Source organism: Heloderma suspectum, chromosome 16, assembly GCF_057233095.1.
Source record: "Heloderma suspectum isolate Gila_16-S chromosome 16, 16-S_ref, whole genome shotgun sequence".
Lineage (NCBI taxonomy): Eukaryota > Metazoa > Chordata > Lepidosauria > Squamata > Helodermatidae > Heloderma > Heloderma suspectum.
The window spans coordinates 11,028,353-11,051,804 of record NC_139473.1 but is presented as its reverse complement, the minus strand read 5'-3'; the positions used below and the strand labels follow the sequence as shown (position 1 = coordinate 11,051,804).

Here is a 23,452-nt window from a genome sequence, read left to right as displayed (position 1 = left end):
GTGGAAATTATTGGCAAGAGGCTCGGGATAGACAAAAGGAAGGACTTTGTTGTATAGCCCATAATTCGTTTATGGAATTCACGGCCACAAATTGTGATGATGGATACTGGCTTAGCTTTATCCACTGCTGTTAGCTGTGCTCGCGTAAGTGGTTTATAGGGACTCTGTCTCTGAATGCTAGTTGTGGGGAGCAAATAATAGGTTATGAATTGTGTAAAACAGTAAGGAAAGAAAGCACACAAAATGTGTGAGATCATGCAAACTTGCCGCAGGTATGCAGAACTCTGCCTTTCAGGTCAAATGGTTTGCATTGCCTGGCTGCAGAATTTTTTCAATTTTTTTGTGTTTAGTATGGAATCTGCACACCCCTTTCCTAAGTTGAATGCGGAAAGCACATCATTGCTTCTTAAAGGGTGTGGGAAGTTGTACCACATCCCTCTCTTTGCAGCTGCAGGTTTTAGCAATTTTAGCAATTACAAAAAGTTGCCACCAAAGAACCAGAAAGTTGATCACTGCGTAAATGCTAACATTGCCCATAACTATTGGGGACAGTTCTGGTTCCCGGGTAAATCGCTGCCCCTATTTTGGCTCTTGGAGATGCCTTTTTGAGATGTTGTGTGCGTTAGAAGTCTTGAGGTCAAGCCCTGCTGGTGGGCTTCCTGGAAGCATCTGGCTGAGCACTGTTGGAAACAGTACACTGGGCTTTGGACCCTTTGGTCTGACCCAGAAAGGCTCATCTTATGTCTTAAAAGTGCATGAATTGGAAGTAATTCTAGAAAACAACAGCTAAAGATCCAGTTAAAATCTCTCTTTTTTAAAACTGGGAAAGAGTAGGGGTGTAGGATGGCCCAGAACTAGGGATGTCTGTCGCTGGGAAATCTGGTTCTTTTTTGGCTTGGCTGAGTTCTGCGGTGTGTACGACTCACTTTACATCTGTGAGCCAAGCTGTGGGCTGTTCCCTGAACTCTGGGAACATTTTTGCGCATTTTAGGGGGAAGGTTCTGCAGCATGCACTAATTTCTGAGCAATTTGAGCAAATTACATCCTGATTTGCACGAATTACGCAAGTTTGGCCGTAATTCCTGTAATTTGGAGAAATCCAGCTGCAATTTGTGCAAATTGCCAAGAAATTTGTGCAAATTAGAGGACCTCCCCCTCCCAAATGCACAAAATTCCTGGAAGATCCACAAACTCACCTGACTTGCTGCAGACTGAGTCAGGTGCTGCAACAAGAACCAAAACGAAATCTGGCGGGCCAAGCCAAGGAAACGGTGTCAAATCCCACCCCCCAAACAGATTTCTCTGACATCCCACCCAGAGTCAACATGGCTGTGGTAGCTGTAGCTAATCTTCTTCAGAGCTGGGAGCCATTGGCTGTGTCCGGCCTTCAAGAACTGCAATGATGCTTTACAGGTGATGTCTTGTCCCTTGTTTGGAAGTGGGGTCCTTGGCTTGTTTCTGCCTTGGCCAGTGTAGTTGGGGGTCAGTCTCCCCTCCCCTCTAACCTCATGAGCCAGGAAACTGCTTTGCAAAGTGGCCTGTATAGTCGCATACTTACAGTGACCCAGAAGCAGGCCAGTCTGGGATGTTACCAGTGCCCGTAGGCAGGGCTTCCCCAGCACACATAATTCCCTCTGTATCTGATATTCAGGTAGGAGTGCCGATGCTTATGTAGCCAAAATGGCACCATCCACACAGGTGAAGGACGTATCAGAAGGTGTAGAGGAAACCCAAGCTTTGCAGAAGCATACAAAATACGTAAAGGGTAAAAACTGAAGCAGGAGGGATGCCACAAAACAGATGAATGGGGACTGAGCGTGTGGCCACGTAAGGCAGACTGTGTTGCGGGGGAGAATGGAAAACTGGGTGGGAGGGAGAATGGAATGGAGTATCGTGGCGGAGGGCGTAGCTGGCTTCAACACTGAAGAGGAACACTCCACATTGCCACATTTTTGGTGCAGGTTCTGATCTCTAGGTTCTGATCTCTGATCGGCCTAGAGATCACTACGTTTGGAATTTGGGGAGGGGGCAACAACTCTTGGCAGTCTCATGGAGCTATGTGTATACCCTTGGCCACGGGCTACACACACAGGGAAGGGGAACTGAGAGCTATGGTTCCGTGAGACTGCCAAGAGTTGTCCCCTCTTCCCCAGATTCCAAATCCAATGATCTCTAGGCTGACGTGCTTGTTACAGCATGAGCTCGATCTATTTCCATATTCCACCTTCTAAAAAAACTTTCAACAGCAGTGGCGGGAAGCAGCACTTCCCGCAGTGGCGGGAAGCAGCACTTCCCGCAGTGGCGGGAAGCAGCACTTCCCGCAGTGGCGGGAAGCAGCACTTCCCGCAGTGGCGGGAAGCAGCACTTCCCGCAGTGGCGGGAAGCAGCACTTCCCGCAGTGGCGGGAAGCAGCACTTCCCGCAGTGGCGGGAAGCAGCACTTTCCGCAGTGGCGGGAAGCAGCACTGTGGCTTCAGCCTTTCAAATAACCGTGTGGCCTCGTGATCTTGTGCTGGGCTCCCCACACAGTAAGAGCCTATGTTGTTGCTTATTCTCCTTAATTTATCTAATCCCCGACATCTCCAGTTAAAGGTTTTCTGATTGTTGGGGCTAGCAAAAACTCTCTGCCCGAGACACTGGGGACCCACTGCACTTCAGAGGAGACAGTGCTAAGCTACATGGACCAATGGTCTGAATGGATCTAAGGCAGCTTTGTATATTTAAAGGGCTCGCATACAGTGGAGGCTAGTGGCTCCGATCTTAGTGGGGCGGTGAATCCGCTCCGGGTTTCAGTCAGAGCTCTAAAGGAGCTGTCCAAGGTGTGACGCATGCTTTGCATGCAGAAGACCCCAGGTTCAATACCCCGTATTGCTAGCTGGGAGAGGCCTCCACTGGAGACTTGGAAGCACTTCTGCCATTCAGAGCAGACAATGCTGGTCTAGATGAAGCAACGGTCTGGCTCAAGATAAAGCAGCTTTCTATGTTCTTACTGGTTAATTCTAGCCTTTCCCACTTTGGTGCTTTCCAGATGTTTTGGACTGTAACTCCCACCATCCCTGAGCACTGTCTGTGCTTGCTGGGGCTGATGGGAGCTGTATTCCAAAACACCAACTTGGGGAAGGATTATTAGAGGGATTACTCGTTTTACTCTGTGCAAGGCAATTTCATATATTCAGTGCTCCCCGAATCCTGGAGACTATAGTTTATTATTTAGTATGAATAATATTATTTAAAATGTGGTGTCCAGTTCTGGGCACCACATGTTAAGAAGGATGCAGACAAACTGGAGAGGGTTCAGAGGAGGGCAACAAAGATGATCAGGGGACTGGAAACAAAGCCCTACGAAGAGAGACTGAAAGAACTGGGCATGTTTAGCCTGGAGAAGAGAAGACTGAGGGGAGATATGACAGCGCTCTTCAAGTCCTTGAAAGGTGGTCACCGAGAGGAAGGCCAGGATCTCTTCTCGATCATCCCGGAGTGCAGGACACGGAAGAATGGGCTCAAGTGACAGGAAGCCAGATTCCGGCTGAACATCAGGAAAATCTTTCTGACTGTTAGAGCAATAGGAGAATGGAACCAATGACCTAGGGAGGTGGTGGGCTCCCCCACGCTGGAGGCATTCAAGATGTGGCTGGACAGCCATCTGTCAGGGATGCTCTGACTTGGACTCCTGCATTGAGCAGGGGGTTGGACTCGATGGCCTTGTAGGCCCCATCCAACCCTACTCTTCTGTGATTCTATGATAATCTTGTTTGTGTCTATATCTATAGACTAAGATGGCAGACCCGTTCAGTCGAAAGAGAATAGGGCCCTACGCCACACGCTTTTTGCTTCATTGATGGAAACTCATCCTAGAGGGTTGGGAGACCTCTAGAATTTTCATTGCTGCCCCTCCCCAAGCAATCCGGCATTCTCTGGTCAGGCCGTTGGTCTCCCATCCCACACACCAATCAAGTCCTTCGTGTAGTATGTGGAGGTTGCTAGCAGCGTGCGCTTCCCTGAGCTAGTCAGCTGCACACAACAGATGCATTTGTTACCAGGGCAACAGGGATGTGGCAGTCGGTGCCTCACACACATCATGAGTGCCTGTGAAAACACGACCTGTGATGCGGGACTGACTGGATGTGTGGTGCTCTGGGGAAACCCAGGTTCTAGAATTGGTATGAATCATTCCAGTGAAGCACAGGGGCTAATATATACACACACACAACACACACACCTGTCTTTATTGCACAGAATTCCTACCTTCCAATGCTTTTATCAGCAACCTGAAATTTAAAAAATCGAGACACCGAGTCTTTTGCGCTGTTCCCCGGTCCCAATCTGCATTTGGAAACATCTGAATCTAAGCAGAGAGATTTTCCGCACCCTGATGCTGATGGTGACATTTTATTTTTCTTCTTTTTTGGATTTTAGGGTTGGCACCAGGGAAGTCCATAATAAATTGGAGAAGAACAGGTATGTAGCTTAAAAGGGAAAAAAAGTTGCAAAATCATGATCAGTTTTGCACATAGCCAGTAGATATTTTGGCTTTCTGGGCAAGTGGTTTCCCAGCTCTGGTTCCTGGGAAGGTCTGTAATGGTAGACAAGGTTCCCTGTCAGGTAAGAACTTCAGTTCAGACACCACACCAAACTGTGGTTTGCGCAAACCAGAGTTTAGAACCCAGACTGCGGTTTGTGCTTCCAAATATACAGCAGGCAAGGCAGGGCACTTTCCTGCTGGTTTCTTTTTGCTTTCCTGTCTGCCCGGCTCTCTAGGCTGTTGGTGCAGCAGCCGCTGGAGCAGTCGTAACTGGTTTCTCAATTCAGATGTTGTGCCAAACAATATTACGCACAAACCATGGGTTGTAGAGCCACTTCAAACCATGGCTTTATGCTTCGTGGCTGTCTGATTTCCAACCATCATTTTGTCAATTCAGATGTCATGCCAAATGGTCATTTGCAAACCCATGTCAAACTATGGTTTCTGATTCCGGTTGCCAGCCAGTTGCAAACCACCATTTGTCAATTCAGACTTCAAGCCCAACCATAGCAGAGTTTATTTAACTGGGTTTGGTGTGATGTCTGAACCAGGTTCTCCCCCATTCCTGATCTTCACTTGCAATGTGCAACCTTGGTGGAGCTTTGGACCTGTTCCAGATTGTGCACCTGGGCTGTGTAGGGACAGAAACTAGGCCCAGTGGGTCCTGCTGGCCTGCCAGACAAATTGAGAGTGCATTCTTGAGCAAGTCTTCAAATCCTCTGCAGTGCCTTGAGATTCTCTAGTGATTGTGCAGGAGTTCCTTGGCTGACAGACAAATCAAGGACTGGGTTCACACAGCACGCTAAACCACACTTGGTGGTTGAACCGTGGGTTATTTGTTGAACCTTGGGTTGTTTGTTGAACCATGGGTTAGCGTGTTGTCTGAACCCAGGACATTTTCCGAAGGGTGGCTTGTTAATCATGCAGTGTGGCTTATTTTTCTCGAACAAGCCACCTTGAGAACCCGTGGTTTGTTGTTGGGTTGTTCAGGGTGGTTAACAAGCCACACTGCATGGGTAACAAGCCACCCTGTGGAAAATGTCCTGGTTTCAGACAACACGCTAAACTACGGTTCAACAAACAACCCACGGTTCAACAACAATCCACACTCAACCACTGAGTTTGAGTTAGTGTGTTGTGTGAAGAGCCCCAATGTGGAAAAGGTTGCCTGAAGGTAGATTTGTGTGTGTGGGAGGGGGGGAGTCACTGTTCTCAATGGAATGGGCGTTGACCAATTCCCTGTTCTTCCCGGTCTTTGCTGCATCTTTTTCAGTTTAGTAACTCCACATTCCATATCCCAGTTCAATTTATCTCAGCTTTACCCTTCTTACCTCCCATGCACAGAGCTGCTTTATCCCCACCTCTGTTACTGTTCTCTTCTCCCCCACCCCCTTTTCTTTTTACCTGCTCTGCCACTGTACTGTGTTTTCCCAAGTTGGAAGGACTGTCACTGCATCATTAAAGCCTCCTCTGCCAGGCCGTTGAGCGTCTTAGGTTTTAACAGCCCCATCCAAGCAAGGCTTAAAATAAAATCTGTGCTAGTCCACCACTAAACGTTTTCCCACCCTTCTCACAAAAGGCTGTGGAGGAAACTCTTGTGACATGGTGCCCAGACCTACCCCCTTTGTGGACTTCGGACTGTAGCCATCGGATACAATGTTGAGGGGTTCCATTGCACACCAGAGCTAGGCAAAACAACCACAGCAGTCCCAGTTGTTGCATGCAAAGCCCCTTGGGCTCACACGAAGAGGGACAAAGTCCACGTTGCTTTGTGTACCAAAACCCTTAGTCCTGCATCTCGTGCAAAGTCCCCAGGTTTGTTCTGACCGAGGTGGTGACCTTGGTCTTTCTTCCTGTAGACGTGCCCACTTGAAAGAATGCTTCGAGACCCTTAAGCGGAACATCCCCAACGTCGATGACAAGAAAACCTCAAACCTCAGCGTCCTAAGGAGTGCCTTGAGATATATCCAGGTAGGCCCTGAACTATTGGTTTATTGATTGATTGATTCCGTCCTGAGTTATGACTCCTTCTCTGAGAGCAATCTCACATTGGGCGAGCCAGAAATGTATGCTGGTGTTATGTCTTTTTGCAACTTAACATTTTGCCATTTTATGTTGGGTGGGGAACCAATAAAAGCGGGAATGAGAACGATGTGAGCTACAGAGAAACTGGATAGAATCCCCCCGCATCCAGTCTCCCATAACATTGCATTTGGGGGTAATCTAATGAAATCTATGGTGGCAGGAGATTCAGGACAGGCAAAAAGAAAGAAGGACTTCTCCACATCGTATATTATTTATGGGACTGAATTAAAATGTGGTGATGGCCCCGCTGGCTTGTATGGCTTTAAGGCGGGGAGGGTGCTGTTGCATTCAACCCCTGATAGTGAGTTTCCACGGCAGCTGGTTGGCTGCTGTGTGAACAGAACGTTGGACTAGACGGACCCTTGCTCTGATCCAGCACGCCCCTTCTTACATTCTTGAGGCAGGATTAAACAAATTAATGGCTATTGAGCATTGTAGCTAAATGGAACCTCTGTGTTCAGGGACAGTGTAGCTCTAAATATCTGTTGTTGAGGGAGTGGCTGTGACAGGTTTGTTTCCTTCATGACCTTGTTGGCTTTCCTGATGCATTTCGTTGTGAGAAATAGAATGTTGGACTTGATAGACCCTTGGGTCTGGCTCAACAGCACTGTATTTCTGTTTTTAAATCACGGCAATAGGTTGAACATGTATCATCTTGGGAGCATTCAACAAGGAGTAGGTTGCTCTGAAATTGGGACTTTATGTCACAAGGCTTGTTCACACATTACGCTGACCCATGATGGGTGGCTATTTATGCTGGGTAGGAGGTTATGCAAACAACCTACTGTGCTCCCATCAGACAATCAGGAAAACAAGCTACACAGGCTAGTTTATTTCACCCCCCCTGCCCTGGCCCCTCCTCCTCCTGTCATCCTCCTGCCCAGCCGGGCAGATATCCCAGCTTCCTTTGCAGCAGGAATAGCGATTGCTTGAGAGGAGCAGAGCAGCAGTAACATTTCTAGCTGCTCTTGCCAAGCAGCTCTGTCGGCCATCTCCGTAACCCACGCTGTTGTGACAGACAACATGCTAACCCACCATAGGTAAAATAACCCTTACTGCAGACCGTGGGTTCTCAAGGTGGCTTATTTGGGGGAAATAACCCACCATGGGTGGGAAAAACATCCCACAGACAACACGCGAAGTCATCATGGGTTGTTCCAGAAAATAAGCCATCATGGGTTGTTCCAGAAAATAAGCCATCATGGGTTGTTCCAGAAAATAAGCCATCATGGGTTAGTGTGTTGTGTGAACTCAGCCACAGTAAACGTGCATAGGATCAAGCTCTCATGTGGCAGAGTCCTTAACTCGCTCTGGGCTGAAATACTGCATTGACTTCGGAAATCCATAGATCGGAGTTTCTTACAATCATTAAAAAAAAAGAAGTTGAAGTTATCACATGGGCTCAGATTAGACATCACGCTGAACCATGGTACATGTTACCCACGGTTTAAACTCCAAGCCATGGTTTGAGCTGCCAAACATACAGTCGCTGAGCCATGGTTTAGACTACAGTCACAGCCATCTCTCTGCTTCCAGAGGCTGCTTCACCATAGAGACACCACAGAGACGAGCATCAAGAGGATGGAAAACAAAAGGGTTCTTTAATTTTTTTTTAAAAAAATAACCTTTTCTTTTCCATCCTCTCGGTTCTTGTCTTTATGGTGAAGCAGCCTCTGTAGGCAGAAAGATGGCTGTAACTATGCTTTATCTATTCAGACGTCATGCTAAACTGTAGATACTGTAAACTGTGGTTTGCAAGCCCACTTCAAACCATGGTTCCTGATTCGTGCTTTGCACCAGTAGACTGCAAGCCATGGTTTGTTTGATTCAGACAAATACTTAGCTTACCCATAGTTTGGTGTGATGTCTGAATGCAGCCCTAACTTCTGTATTTGTCCAGACAGGCCTTTTTTTTCCTGTAATGCAGGGCCAGATGCGGTAGATGACTTTTTTGGGACATATTGAATTGCTGTTCAGTCAGATTTGCTGTGCGCAGACCCATCGAAAGATTCCACTTTGTTAAAACCTGATGGCCGCTCTTCCTAAAAGTTTATTTTTTGAGGGAGTGGAGGGGTGGCGGGTGGGCGTTGGTTGTTTTCTGTACTGCCTGTGGCAGCTAAGAGTCCATGCTGTCCTTTCGCTGATGATGCAATGTGGGGGTGAGTCAGAGCAAACAGAGATTCCAAAGTCATGCCCAGTGGAAAGGAAAACTCCTTGTTTGAGCTGTGTGTTCACAATGTGGCAGAAAGCACGATTGGTGTCAGGGATTGCAGAACTCATGTACAGCATCTGATTCCCACAGCTCCCATATTCTGGGAGCTGTAGTCCCTAGCGGTCTGCACCCCCTGTCCACGGAGAGCTGTTGGAGGTGTGCTGCAGGTCCAGCCAGGTGAGGGTTGCCCCTCTGGCCCGCTTCCTGCTGTTGACATGGGGTGACAACCCTTCATGAAGAAGCACCTTCCTGTTTCTAGGGGCACTTCCTGCCTGCTTCTGATTGGACATGCGTTGGCCAGTCGCGAGTGTGAGTGGCTGGCGTGAGGATATTCCTTGGAAGATGGTGTGGCATTTTCCCGTAGTGCTATGGGCGAGTGGCAAAAGCTTTGCTTGGTCAGTTGGTGGCGATCATGCGTTCTCCACTGAGCGTTTGGTGTAAGATGGAACATCGGAACGGAATGGCTGGGGGATTCTGGGAGTTGTGGCCCAACACATCTGGGGGGCACAAATTCTGGGAAGGCTGGATTAGACAAAACCATGGAGAAGGATATCTGTCAGTGACTGCCGCTAATGCTATGATAATCTTAATTATAATCCACCCCTTTTTTTGCAAGGTATTCAAGATGGCTAGGAGAAACTTCTGTCTAGACTAGCAGCGGGTGGAAGGTCGATCACGATCTACCAGTAGATCCCTGGGTGATTTGCAGTGGATTGGCAGTGGTTTCGGACTCTCAGTTATTTAACGATAGGTACAACAAAATATCCTGGCTCCAACTGGGAGATCTCGAGGTTCCAGTCAAAAACAAAGTCAATCCTGTAAGCAGGAACTCTGCCCAGCCCTGATCTTTACTAATAGCGAATGCAGTTCTCTGAGTGCCAATCCCTACGTAATAAAAGGCATCCTTATGTACAAGAAGGCAGTCTTAAGGGGCAGAAGTACCCCCCCCTTCCTATGGGAGGGCAAAATCACAAAATACAGCCCAGCGGTGGAAGCTCGTGGCTCCGATGTCGGTGGGCAGTGAATCCTCTACAGGTTTCAGTCAGAACTCTACAGTGCCCATCCTGAGAGGAACTATCCAAGCTTCACAACTTGGAGAGCTCCGTTAGAGTTCTGACTGAAACCCGGGATGGATTCACCGCCCCACGGACATTGGAGACACCAACCTTTGCTGCAGGCCAGTGAGGCCATGGAACACGCTCCGTGGCCATACAACATGGGCTGACTGTTGTGTGAGCAGACTTGGGAATGGAAAACTGGGGTGGGGGGAGGTGAAATGTAATGGAATATCCTGGACAAGAGCATGGCTGGCTGGGACCCTGAGCAGGAGCATTCTGCACTGACCCTTTTGTTGGTAGTCCCACTCTGGTCTCTGAAAGCCAGTTGCCGAGATGGCCTGTGATGCCTGGGCTTCCTAGTTGGCCACCATGGGAAATCGGATACTCAACTCGATCTGATCTTTTGGTCTGATCCAGTTGGGCTCTTCTTATGCTGTAATGAGAGCCAGTGTGGTGTAGTAGTGAGACTGTTGGAATGGGAGCCGGGAGATCCGGGTTCTAGTCCCCACTCGGCCATGGAAGCTCATGGTGGATGGGGAGACATTTTTCTCCCTCTCTCAAAGTACTAGAACCCAGAGTCCTCTCATGAAGCTGATTGGTGGGAGATTCAGGACAGATCAAACGAAGGACTTCTTCGCACAGCGCAGAGTTGAACTATGGAACTCGCTACTGCAGGATGTAGTAATGGTCACCACTTTGGATGGCTTTAAAAGGGGGTTAGGCACATTCCTGGAGGAGAAGGCTATCAATGGCTACTAGTCTTGATGGTTATGTGCTCCCTCCAGTGTGGTGTAGTGGCAAGAGTGTTGGACTGGGAGCGGGGAGATCCGGGTTCTAGTCCCCACTCGGTCATGGAAGCTCCCTGGGTGACTTTGGGCCAGTCTCAGACTCTCAGCCCGACCCACCTCACAGGGATGTTGTTGTGAGGATAAAATGGAGAGGAGGAGGATCATGTAAGCCACCTTGGGTTCCTTGCAAGAGGAAAAAAGATGGGATATAAATGCAATAAATAAAATCAAATAAATAAATGTGAGGCAGGGGAGACGCTACTGAGCTAAATGGGCCATTAATTTGACTTGGTACAACACAGCGTCTTATACCTGCAATTCTACTTGGGTGTAGAGGGGAAACTTGAGCGTCTCCTAATGCTGATGAAGGTGGGCAATCCATTCCCCTCCTTGTTGTTTTAGCGAGCAGACCCCAAACAGGACATGTACAGCACTGAGAGCTGATGTACCCCATGCATATTGATTTTTATTTTTTATTTTCGTCTTTGGGCAACTGCCGATCCCTTCCAGGACCCTTTTATCCCTTGCAAACCAGCAAATCTTCTTTGGAAGGTTTTGGCGAACACTTCTCTCTCTTCTCTCTCTCTCTCTCTCTCTCTCCCCCCCCCCCCCGTGCTCGCTTATGTAATCTCCAACCATCCTGACATTTTTGGTGCATTTCTTTGCTGCCAGCATCTGATCAGCACCCCCAGCTAATGAGTAGCATCTTATTATTCTGATTTTCTGAGAACCGAGCTCTCTGCAAGAGATGAGCAGCAACGAAAACCGGTGCTGTGTCCTCAGATGCCTAGCAGATGTAATCCCCATGTCCAGTGAGCCAAAATATAATCCTTGCTGCAGTAAAAGCTGTTTTTTCCATCCTTGCCCCTCCCCGGTTGCTTCCGCCGTCCAGTCTCTGCTCAGTTCAACGTTCTAGGGGGATGCGATGAAATTTCTTGTGACTTGCTGCCTTGTATTCTAGGTTGCAAACCGAAGGGTTTCCAGGAAGGGGGAGAGCCTCTTTTCAGCATTCCTTGAATGGCTCTCCTGGTTGAGCAGGGAAACGGCAACTACAAGCCAAATCCTGTAGACAGGAATAGGGAAGAAAAACGGCAGCAGAGAGGGATGTAGCTCTTTCACTGCCAGTTTCTTCCTGCTGGGTACCAGGTTTGTAAAAGGAGGAGGGTATCCGCCCCACACACACACACACGTCTTTATTTCAGCAGGGCTATGCACTGTGATTCCGCAGGAGTGCAGGATGTGATACTGAGTGCAGAATCCAGCTTTTTGATCATCGGAGCTTTCCTTTCACAGAAAATCCAGAACTTAATCCTTATGGTTCTGAAGATATCGTTGCAGATGTCAGCTGACATCCCTTTGTTAGGCTGACTGCGGTTCATCAAAGGGTGCTAATGACAGGAGATGGTCTCCTGATAGCTAGGAATTTCTCTTCCTGGCCTTTGGAATGTGATATCCATCAGAGTTTGGGAGAAGGTGAAACCTTTCCAGTTCGGGTGGGTTATGCAGCCCTGTTCTCATAATGCATCCAGGGTGAGCAAATGCCACTAAACACCCTATGCACCACGTGTTGAGTTGAATGTGCGCATGGAGTGTGCATGCTCAGCTGTCTGTGCATAGGCGTGTTCATCAAAGGGTGCTAATGACAGGAGAAAGCAGGGTTCTCCCTGTGGTTGAGAACCCTGCTTTCCTGAGGTTCCTGGTTTGGGTCTGAAGTGTCCCTCTGTGCTTACAGTTGTACACTCTGGGGAAATAGCAGCTTGAGAGGCGATTTGGGGGGGGGGGGGCTGATGGGAGCTGAAGTCCAAAACAGTCTGAGCAAAGGGCTGGATGTGGCTGATCTCATCTGATCTCCGAAGCTAAGCAGGGTCAGCCCTGGTTCGTACTTGGATGGGAGACCGCCTGGGAATCAGGCTTCCTGCACTGAGCAGGGGGTTGGACTTGATGGCCTTGTAGGCCCCTTCGAACCCAATGATTCTGTGATATTGGAAAAAAAACACTAGGTTGGGGAAGGCTACTGCAGAGTACGTTTTCCAGTGATAAAGAGCAGGGCAGGACTTCAGTAGCCTGCTGACCTCTTTTCTCCTCTCCATGGCTAGCAAAACCAGAATGAAGCAAAATAGGAACAAGATACGTAATAAAGTGTGGAAACTGTGAGAGCGCTCGTGCAAACTTGCAGAAATTGTGCAGAACTTGGCCTTTCTGGAGAAAAGGTTTGGATTTGGCAGAGCACAAAACGTTTGGCTTAATTCGTTTGTTTAGTGTGGAATCTGCGCATCTCTGCTAAGTGGTACACGCGAAGCGCATTGTTGCTCTGTAAAGGGCATGAGGAGAGAAACCACATCTGTCCCCTTCACCCTGGCAAAAAGGAAAAGCTGCCACCAAAGGAAAGTAAAGATAATATTTAGCTAAATGCTGATATTCTCCCTCTGTCCCCGTGTATGGGGCCAGTTTGTTCTGGTTCCTTTCTCGGGTAAATTATTATACCAGCTTTGACTTCTGTGCAGTGCCTTTTTGAGATGTTGTTGGCGCATGCGTGTAGACACCCTAGAAAAGGACTCCAGGTTCGAAGCCTGCTTGTGGCTTCCCGGAAGCGTCCAACTGGCCACTGTCAGAACTGTATATTAGCAGGGAGAGAGAAAGCGAGTGCCGAAATGCATAAATGTTGGGGGAAGACCAACTTTTTCTTCTTCTGCTTATTTATTCAAAGTATTTTTAACATGCCCTCCATGCTACGATGGCCTTCTCCAACCCGGTGTCCTCCAGATGATTTGGGCTTCAACTCCCATCAGCCCCAGTCAGCACAGCCAATGAACAGGGTTGATGGGAACCACCATCCAAAGCATCTCTCCTAAGATATCTGCAACATAAAACAACACAATAAAAAAGGCAGTAAAACAGCAGAACGAACATTAAACCAGCATATAACCTGGTGCAAAATGCTAGCAGTGTCGGTGCCAGGCAAGCTTTAGTGAGGAGGGCTTTCCAGAGATAGGGGGCCACCACAGAGAAGGCCCTCTGGCTAGTTCCTACACAGAGAACTTCCAAAGGAACCTGGAATAGAGCTTCCTCTGAAAACCACAACGAAAAACCAGTTCTTCTGCCAGCAAACAGGTGTCAAAACTGCCCAGCTTCTACCTCTCTAGACTGCAGGTGGGCTGTGTGAGTGTTTCAGTGCTCTCCCCTTGGAACAGTTCTCCCTGCTCACAGAAAGCTAGCATGTCAGTGTGAAGGCAATAACCTGTCTCCCTGACATTCTAGTTTTCTATCTGCAAGGGGATGTTTGTGTTTTCGTTGTGGTTTTCTCCATGGGAGAAGTTTTTCATTGTGTGATTTCCCCCCCCCCCCTCCATCTGAAGCGATTCAATCCAGGAGTGGTTTTATGGCGTAATCTGCCACGTGTGTGTGTGTGTGTGTGTGTGTGTGGACTCGCTCTGAGGTGGGTTTGTCAGCAAGTTCTTCAGGGCTGAGAGTTAAGCAGGTGGCCCTTGCAGTTGGAGATAAGGACTTCGGATGTCTCTGTCTTTGAGAACAAAGCAGAGACGGTGCAAAGAACAGGACCCTGGGAAGGATGTTACATTTCTCAGAATAAACAGTGACCCACCTTTTGCTCCTATGTCTGTTTTGAAAATGAGTCCCAGTGTCTAAAAATCACCCCCTCCCTCTGTCCCTGGCTGCACCCCCTTTCCTTCCTTCCTTCCTTCCTTCCTTCCTTCCTTCCTTCCTTCCTTCCGCCCCCCCCCCCCCAGCTTGCGGTGTTAGCCTGGCTAGCCTAGTACACACCCTCAGTGTGTGGTTCTGAACCAGAGGGGAAGTGTTGTTTAGATGTAAGTGGAGCATGTTGATGTCAGGTTATCCTTTTTCCTTTTTTTGTCCAGTTTCTCTGCTCCTTTGTCCCGCTGCATTTGACTTGAGCTTGAGTTCCTATACGTTCTTTTAAGGTGCAATCCTATGCAAGTTGAGACAGAAAAAGCTCCTACAATTCCCAGCAGGGCTGGCTGGGGGAACGTTGTAGGACTTTTTTTCTGTCTAAACATGCGTAGGCATGTGCCCTTTGTCTCTTTTCTGTGAAGGATCAGGCTATAGATTTGCGTGCGCATGAGAGACACACAGACAGTTTTGCAACCGGGCCAGGAGACTTTTTGCAGCATGCCTGCAACAAGATACGGGCAGTTTCATGGATTTATCCTATTGCCTACATCTCGTTGCAGGCGTGCAGCCAACCGTCTCCCGTTCTGGTGGTAAAATGTGTGCTTTTCTTTAGTTTCTGGCATTCAAGACGGTCGCTTGGGTTATACGTCTGTGGGGTTTTTACTCCCCTCCCCCCTTGCCAAACTGACGATCGAGCAGCCCTAGTGGGCATCTTTGGCACTACTCCATGCGCCATTTCTGTGTGCGCATGGTTTTAACGTACAGTGTGCTCACTCCCGGTTCCTGGCTCTGCTTAAGTTATCAGCGTGGCAGGCTCTTGGAGAGGAGTCAGGGGCGCACAGGGTGGGAAGGTGTACATCATGAGTGATTTTGCTCCCCCCCTCTGCCTGCCCCCGCGGCCAACGGTCGCTGCGACCGCTTGGCCTGCCCCCCGCCTTCCTTTGCTCCCGTCTTGCTCTTTCCCCCAAGCCCTCATCGCTCTCGCCAGCACGGCCACGTGTACAGCGAGCACATGTCTAGCCCCAGCCGTGTGACGTCATCAGGGCTGCCCGCCCAGACAGGAATGCAAGCTGGAACAAGCCACACAAGGTTACGCGTGCAGCTGTGGCCTGCAGGAAGGTGCGGGGGGGAGGGGGGAGGCTGCCTGCTCTCTCCTGATGGATGGGCGGGTGTCTGGCGAGAGGTTGCAGTTTGTACAACCTTCTGCTGCTGCTGTTTGCTGCCGTTGCTGCCGCCACCATATCGCTCTTTCGATTTCCCCCGTTTTTTAGCGCCTGCCTGCCTCTTCCTCCTCCTCCACAGCCTGGAATTCCATATCCACAAGCAGCAGGGGATATTCAGATCTGGGGTCCTAAAAGGAGGCTTTCTCTTAAAAATGACCCCGGCCCGTTTCCCTTGGGATGCCACAAACACAATCCAACCTCCAGGCTAAGCTCCCGAAATTTATTTCAGCGCAGTAGTGAAGCCCGTGTGCCGAAGGCTGTCATCAGTATGCGCACTTCTTGGGTTAGCCGCACTGAGTAGTAGGATGCTTACTTATGAGTAAACGTTCTTAGTGTTGGGCTGCAAATCTATTCCGTTGGAATTAGTAGGACTCGAAGCCTGTAATTTGGGCTGGGTTGGGCTGCCTGCACTTTCTTCCCCATACATTGATGCCCTTGTTTTGTTTTTCACATAGATCTTGTAAAAAAAAAAAAAAAAAGGGTCTGAGAAGCACTTCACCTCCCATACGTCTTTGCCCCTCACTCACCTAGGACACTTTCCTCATTTTTCATCTCCCACCCACATAAATTATTTTTTTTGAAAACTAATGTAATTTTTTTTTCATGCATATGGATTTAATTTTGTCGAATGAATGTCAATATATTTTTTCCCGAGGAAGGTATTTAAAGAGTTTCGTTTAGCTAAGACTGTTTTTCAAACCAAATTGCGTAAAGCTGACCTATTTCTCTCTTCTCTGTACTCTTCTCCCCACCCCCCAATTGGTTGCTGGTGTTCACACCTGCTCAGAAGCCCCAGTCCACATTCCGATACCCACTTACAGGGGAGGTAGCCCCATTTAATTCAGTGGGACTTACTTCTGAGGGGACATGTATAGGATTGCCTCTGATTCAGGAGTCCAGATTCTTCCTCTCAGAGGCTGGGCAGCGAGAAGTTAATGGTGAGAGAAGGAGCACTCTGCATGGGTTTAGAAACACAGTTGTTTCACATGTCCCGCGACTGAATCCTGACGTTAGTTTGGGCTCAGGTTAACCCACTCCAAAGTGCGCTGGGAATCTCTAATAGCCATTAGAACGTATTAAAGGGATCTGTGTTTTTAGTAATATATTTTAAAAGACATCTATGGCCAAGTTGGGACAACCAAATGCATGATTTTGGAGACTGATTTTTCGTTAAAGCAATTGCATGTACGATTTTATGTTTTTCATTTACCTGCACACCACGCAGTGAACTCTGGTTGTTGGCAGTCTAGAAGAGTAATAAATAAACGTGCCTGCATCCCTGTTGCTGCATTTGCACAAAACGTTGAGCCAGAATTCTTCAGAATCCAGACTTGTCGTTCACAAGCAAGCTTGTTGGTTCACATTGCCTGATCGCTCCCGCTTGGGTCTTCCTACAAGCAGGAGCGGCTAAACCAGGCGTGTTGAACATTTTCACTGCCAGTAATTGGGCCTTAGAGAAGGCATTTCAATCTTTTAGAGAGCGGGAAAACTGCACAAAAGCCGGGAAACCGCTAAATGATTGGCGGCCGAGGTAAAGGGGGTGTGGCCAGTGGAAGGGGGCGTCACCATCTGGGAAACCCAGGTGGGCCAAACTTAGCCCCCGGGCTTGCAGTTTTTCACCGCCTGGGCTAAGCTACCCAGGAACCTCCTGGGACAGAAAAGCTTATTTATATTTATTTATTTATTGCATTGCTATCCCGCCTTTTTTCCTCTTGCCAGGAACTCAAGGCGGCTTACAGTATCCTCCTCTCCATTTTATCCTTATAACGACAACCCGGCGAGGTAGGCTGGGCTGAGAGTCTGCAATGGGCCCAGAGTCACCCAGTGAGCCTCCATGGTCGAGTGGGGACTAGAACCCGGATCTCCCGGCTCCCAGTCCAACACTCTCACCACTACACCACACTGGCCCTTAACCTTATGTTTGAATCTGGACCCTGGCAGGGCACTCCTCAAGCCTGGATCTAATAGCCAACCTCGAACTCTGGCTTATTAGAATAACAAGCCATAAATCCTGGTTCAGGTGTAACGCTAAGCTTTTAAGGGCACAATCCTATGTCCGCTAGTCAGCAATGAGACGGCGATAGGATAGGTCGGTTCCCGGGAACCTACCTTGGAGCCCACGCTCCGAGGTCAGTTCCCAGAGAACCGACCTTCACCCCCTCCTGTGTGGCCTTGTAGGCAGCACGGAATGGCCCCGCACTCAGAAGAGGAGAGCGGAGCGGCAAAACGGGGCATTCCAGGGGGCGGGGAGGGCAGAAGTGCCGTTCCGAGGCTTCCTATGCGTCATCGGGCATCCGCCGCTCCCCCCGTTCCGACTTCCCACGGTTAGACAGCCGAAATTGGCTATCTAGCCACAAATGCAGGGCGGCTGAAGTGCGGAGGAGGTCATCCGCTCTGCACTGCTCCTGCCCTGCATTGGATAGGCGGTCACCTCCAAGTTCGGAGGCGGCCGCCTATCCCTTTAAGTTCCCACTTAGTTTAGCCACTCCTGCTCACAGACAGCCAGACAGGAGTGATGGGCCGGCATGCTTGCTCATGAACGATAAGCCAGGATTTTGAAGAATTCTGTCCTAGACTTCTGTGCGGATTGCAGCCATGTGTCCATTTCGGTGAACGTCGGTGCTTCGATTCCTCCTGTAGTTGGAAGCGTGCATTGATTTTACTGATCTGATATTACATTCACCGTTTTAGCCCACCTGTACCCGCACCTCTAGCATGGATAACGAACAACAGTTATAATAATTGAAAGGGATAACATGGAATAAAATTGTTAATTGGTCACCCTCCGCGACTTTTTGTAAATGGAATGCTGTATACCCCCGTCTACAACTTCGCTTTGAAATGTTATAAAATCCTCATTCGTTGCCATGTTTATGTCTTCAGAATGCTGTGCTTAAGTTGAAGGTTGATGGGTTTTATTCTTTTACTTCTTTTTATGTATGGTAGCTAGTGCAAAATGCAGCAGCTAGACTGCTGATCGGAACACCTCATAAAAATCATATAACACCAGTTTTAAAGGAATTGCACTGGCGGCCAATAGGCTTCTGGTTGGAATTCAGGTTTTTGGTGATGACATCCTAAGCGGCTTGGGACCTTGATATTTGGGGAACGCCTCTCCCCAAATGCCTGCCCGAGGACTGCAATCTGTTGGAGGGGCCCTCCTCTGCACCCCACCAGTGTGAGACATGCTCTGTGGTGGGACATGGGAGAGGGCCTTCTCTGCTGTGGCACCCCGGTTGTGTGGAATGCCCTCCTCTTGGAGGCCCGGTTGGCGCAGACATTGGTTTCATTTCAGCGCCCAGTAAAAACATGGCTTTTTACCAAAGCCTTTTAGGGCTAAATGCATTCCCTGAGGTAGCACCCTTTTTTAACTGTTTTATTGTTTTAGATTTTAATTGGTATTAGCTTGTTCAGTGGTTTAATATGTTTTTAGCTGTTTAAGTTATTTATTGTTTTATCCTGCTCAAATTGATTTCATCGGTACGCCACCCTGAGATCTTAATGTTATAGGGCGGGATACAAATGTTTTAATGTTTTGTTTTGTTTTTAAATGTATAGTACAATTATAATTGTAGTGCTCCTTATATTAACGAATGATGCGGCTACATGATTGCTTCTTAGGCATGTAGGTATAATGGCTATGATGAAGAATAGAAAGGGATGCTAAACCATCAGCCCTCCTCTGGAACCAAACTGCGGTGACGGCTAAAGTAGCAAGCTTTCTTTGCAACAAGGTGGCGGAGTAGATTCCTGAAATTTCCCCTGAAGCAGTTTTAAGTAGCCTATCTATCCCATTCCAGGGCTCGTAGGGTGTCCTGTGCAAGAGGCTACGGTAAATGGGCTTTACAGTCAGGCCGTTGGAATGTCTGCTATGTAGTATGAGCTTAGCCGGATTGATTTGCAAGAGGTCACATGGGCTGCCATGGGGAGGGGCAGAGGGTTGCTGTGCACGGCCTGGAAGCGTTTGCCCGTGGTTTGCCCGTGGAAGACACCCCTACCCCAGTTCAGTTCAGTTCAGTCGTTCAGTCGTGTCCGACTCTTCGTGACCCCATGGACCATAGCACGCCAGGCCTTCCTGTCCTGCGCTCTCTCCCGGAGCGTGCTCAAGTTCATATTCATTGCATCCGTGATGCTATCTAGCCATCTCATCCTCTGCCGTCCCCTTCTCCTTTTGCCTTCAGTCTTTCCCAGCATCAAGGTCTTTTCCAGGGAGTTTTCTCTTCGCATTAGGTGGCCAAAATATTGGAGCTTCAGCTTCATTATCTGTCCTTCCAATGAGCACTCAGGGTTGATTTCCTTTAGGATTGACTGATTTGACCTCCTTGCAGTCCAGGGCACTCGTAAGAGTCTTCTCCAGTGAAATTGAACACTTTCTCCGCCTTTTGCATCTGCGCATGCCGTTTGCAACTGACCGATTGCATGTTACAGCCAGAGCTCTTTCACATGTCCGATAGGTTCTTGCTCCAGTCCTAGCTGGTGTTTTTGATTTGTTTTTTTCCCCAAAATAAGCCTCTAGCCCTCCTTGTTTGAGAGAGAATGTTGAAAACATAACAGAAGGGGTGGGCAACCTGTTGGCCCTCCAGGTGTTGTTAAGACTGCTGCTTCCGTCAGCCCTAACTGGCAGTGAGGGATAATGGGAGTTGTAGTCCCAACAACATTGGGAGGGCCACAGATTGCTCTCCCCTGCACTACGGCAAATTAGTTTCAACAGTTTCAACGTGGCACTGAAATTTCAACCATCTGGTGCCATCTCCTCCCCCCACACCCCCAAGGCATTGATTGCCTCCTTTCCTCTTGCCAACCTAATCTTCAGAGAAGGCTGTATTTAACCTCCTTGCTTTGAGTATGGCTCTGCCCTCCAGGCAGCAAAATTAGCCTCCTGTAAAACCAAACCTGGGCCAACAACAGCTTGGATTCCCAGAGCCAACTCCTCTTCCCGTGATCACCACATGCTCGACCTTCACATGCCAAGAGGCGCCTCTTCGTGTTGCTTCCTTGGCCTCATCCATCCAATTCAGTGGTTCACGTCTAATTAGCCTGGATTTCATAATGTGGACTAGAAGACTTTCCAGTTGCAGGCAGCCTGTGCTTTTGTAGTTGCTGGTCCGGGAGGTGAAATGATTTGGATGGGGGTGGGGGAATGGTGAACTCCTGTGATTGGCCCCCATTTGTAAGCCTTTTATCGGGGGAGCCTAAACGGGTCGGGGTGTCACTATTTTATTTTGTTACTTTATTTATTCATTAAATTTATTAATTGCCCATCTGGCTGGTCACACAGTCACTCTGGGCGATGTACAACAGTAGAACAGTTTAAAACAATAAAATTCTACATTAAAACATCATATTTCTAAAAATACTCTAACCCACCCCAAATGCCTGCCTGAACAACCATGTTTTTAATGCGTGGCGGAAGCTCATTAAAGAGAGGGCATGGCGGAGTTCCCTAGGGGGGGAGTTCCACAGAGTGGGGGCCACCACAGAGAAGGCCCTCTCCCTCGTCCTCACCAGCCTAGCTGTCCTGGCTGATGGGACAGAGAGAAGGCCATCCGAGGCTGATCTTGTTAAGCGGCTTGTCTGGTGTTGCTGGAGGCGCTCCTTAAGATTGGCTGGGCTGGACCCATATAGGGTTTTAAAGGTCAAAAACTTTTGACCTTTAATAACTTTTTGTTATTAAATATCCATCTTGCAACCTTTAGCATAAATGCTTTTAGAGCAGCGAACGATGGAATCAAAAGGATACAGCCGATCAATACAAACAATGACATGTGATTAAAAAGGAACAAAATAGACATTCGGTCCGTAATAGCAACATAGATGCTGCCTTATACTGAGCCAGACCCTTGGTCCATCTAGGCCGGTACTGTCGGCACTGGCTGGCAGCATCGGCTCTCCAAAGTCTCAGGCAGGATTCTTTCTCAGACCTACTTGGAGGTGCTGGGGATCGAATCTGGGACCATCTGTCCTAGACGGTCATTGTCTCTGTCACTGAATCACAGCTCCCCTCCCTGTAGAAAAAAATTGATACGAAAGGGAGAGCTAAAAGCAGCTCTTATCTTTCGTTGTCGTACTTTTGGAAATCTCTCCCCTGCTCCCCAGTTTAACAGATAATAAAGCCAAAGAAACTGCCATCCAAGCAAAACACCATCCTATATGGAACAGAGGAAAAAAGGATACATTTGTCTTATGCTTGGGGGAACAAAATGAGGAAGGCAAATTAATATTGGGGGGACGGGAATATGCCAGTGACATCTGTGTAATTGTTGCAAATTCTATCATTTTATTCCCATGGCAGAATCTTTTGTCTTTTTCATATAATTAATCGTGAGGACTTGCAGCTTGGTTCTTCTTTGGAAGCACCCACCAACGTCTTTGTTTAGAGGCCAGATATTCCTGTATCCCCACCTCTTTTTAGATTACAGTTGGGTTTCAGGCTGTGCACTACTTGGCCTGTGGAAACCTTCGTTGTTCTAAGAACGGCTGTTTTGGCGAGGAGAGGAAAGAACTGATTAAGGTCACAGGCGAAACTAGGTGCCTGCTTGCTTTAAATAGCTGGCTACAGAGCAGGATGCTTCCTTTTTAGCTGCCGGTGGGGAATGATCTTAATGTGCAGATGATGGGGGTCTGTCGCTGTTGGGGGTGCCCTAATCGAAATGTGGGAATATGAGCCACCCAGGCCAATAGACCCCTCCCATATCCACCCCTCAGTTGTATTGTCACCAAGTCCCCATAACTTGGTGTACAAAATTAAGCAACGGTGTGGAGAATTTGGATAGGGAGACATTTTTCTCCCTCTTTCATAATACTAGAACCCGGGGTCCTCCCATGAAGCTGACGGGTGGGAGATTCAGGACAGATCAAAGGAAGGACGTCTTCACACAGCACAGAGTTTTTATTTATTTTATTTATGAAATTTATTAATCGCCCATCTGGCTGGTCACCCAGCCGCTCTGGGTGATGTACAAAGTGTATAATAGAACAGTTTAAAACAATAAAATTCTACAGTAAAAACATCATATTTCTAAAAAAACTCTAACCCATCCCAAATGCCTGCCTGAACAACCACGTTTTTAATGCGCGGCAGAAGCTCATTAAAGATGGGGCATGACGGAGTTCCCTAGGGAAGGAGTTAAACTATGGAACTCACTGCTGCAGGATGTAGTGATGGGCACCACTTTGGATGGCTTTAAAAGGGGGTTAGGCACATTCCTGGAGGAGACGGCTCTCAATGGCTAATAATCTTGATGGCTATGTGCTCCGTCCAGTGTTGTGTAGTGACGAGGGTGTTGGACTGGGAGCCGGGAGATCTGGGTTCTAGTCCCCTCTCGGCCATGGAAGCTCAGTCACAGACTCTCAGTCACAAACTCAGTCACAGACCAGTCACAGACTCTCAGCCCAACCTACCTCACGGGGTGGTTGTCGTGAGGATAAAATGGAGAGGAGGAGGATTGTGTAAGCTGCCTTGGGTTCCTTGCAAGAGGAAAAAAGGTGGGATATTAATGCAATAAATAAAAATAATGCAATAAACAATACCAGAGGCTATGTGCATCAGTTGCTGGGGAACATGGGTGGGAGGGTGCTGATGCACTCACGTCCTAGTTGTGGGTTTCCCGTGGGCAGCTGGTTAGCCACTGTGCGAACAGAATGCTGGGCTAGATGGACCCTTGGTCTGATCCAGCAGGGCTCTTCCGATGTTCTTAACTCCAGGTTCTTAACTTCCTAGATATGTTGTATTAGTTCTGGCATGTTTCTTCTCTTTTGTAAATCAGCCACCCCCACCCTGGCACCCTCTAGATGTGGCTGTAATTCGCATCCGCCCCAGCCACCATGGCCAAGGGGCTGGGATGATGGCAGTTGTAGTCCAGGACCGTTTGGGGGAAGGTTTACATAGACATGACTGAGCCACGTGGACCTCCAGGC

General features: G+C 48.4%; 1 protein-coding gene across 2 annotated transcripts in view; it reads left to right on the top strand.

Annotated features, from left to right (window-relative positions):
- Positions 1 to 23,452, top strand: part of MNT (MAX network transcriptional repressor) — an 81,526-nt gene that overhangs the window by 30,785 nt on the left and 27,289 nt on the right. The window contains exons 3-4 of one of the 2 annotated variants that reach the window (XM_084822886.1): positions 4,416 to 4,457; positions 6,381 to 6,492. In XM_084822886.1, coding sequence (XP_084679012.1) covers positions 4,416 to 4,457; positions 6,381 to 6,492 — 154 coding nt within the window. The remainder of the gene's footprint in view (positions 1 to 4,415; positions 4,458 to 6,380; positions 6,493 to 23,452) is intronic. The other variant, XM_084822887.1, reaches the window with a different exon arrangement.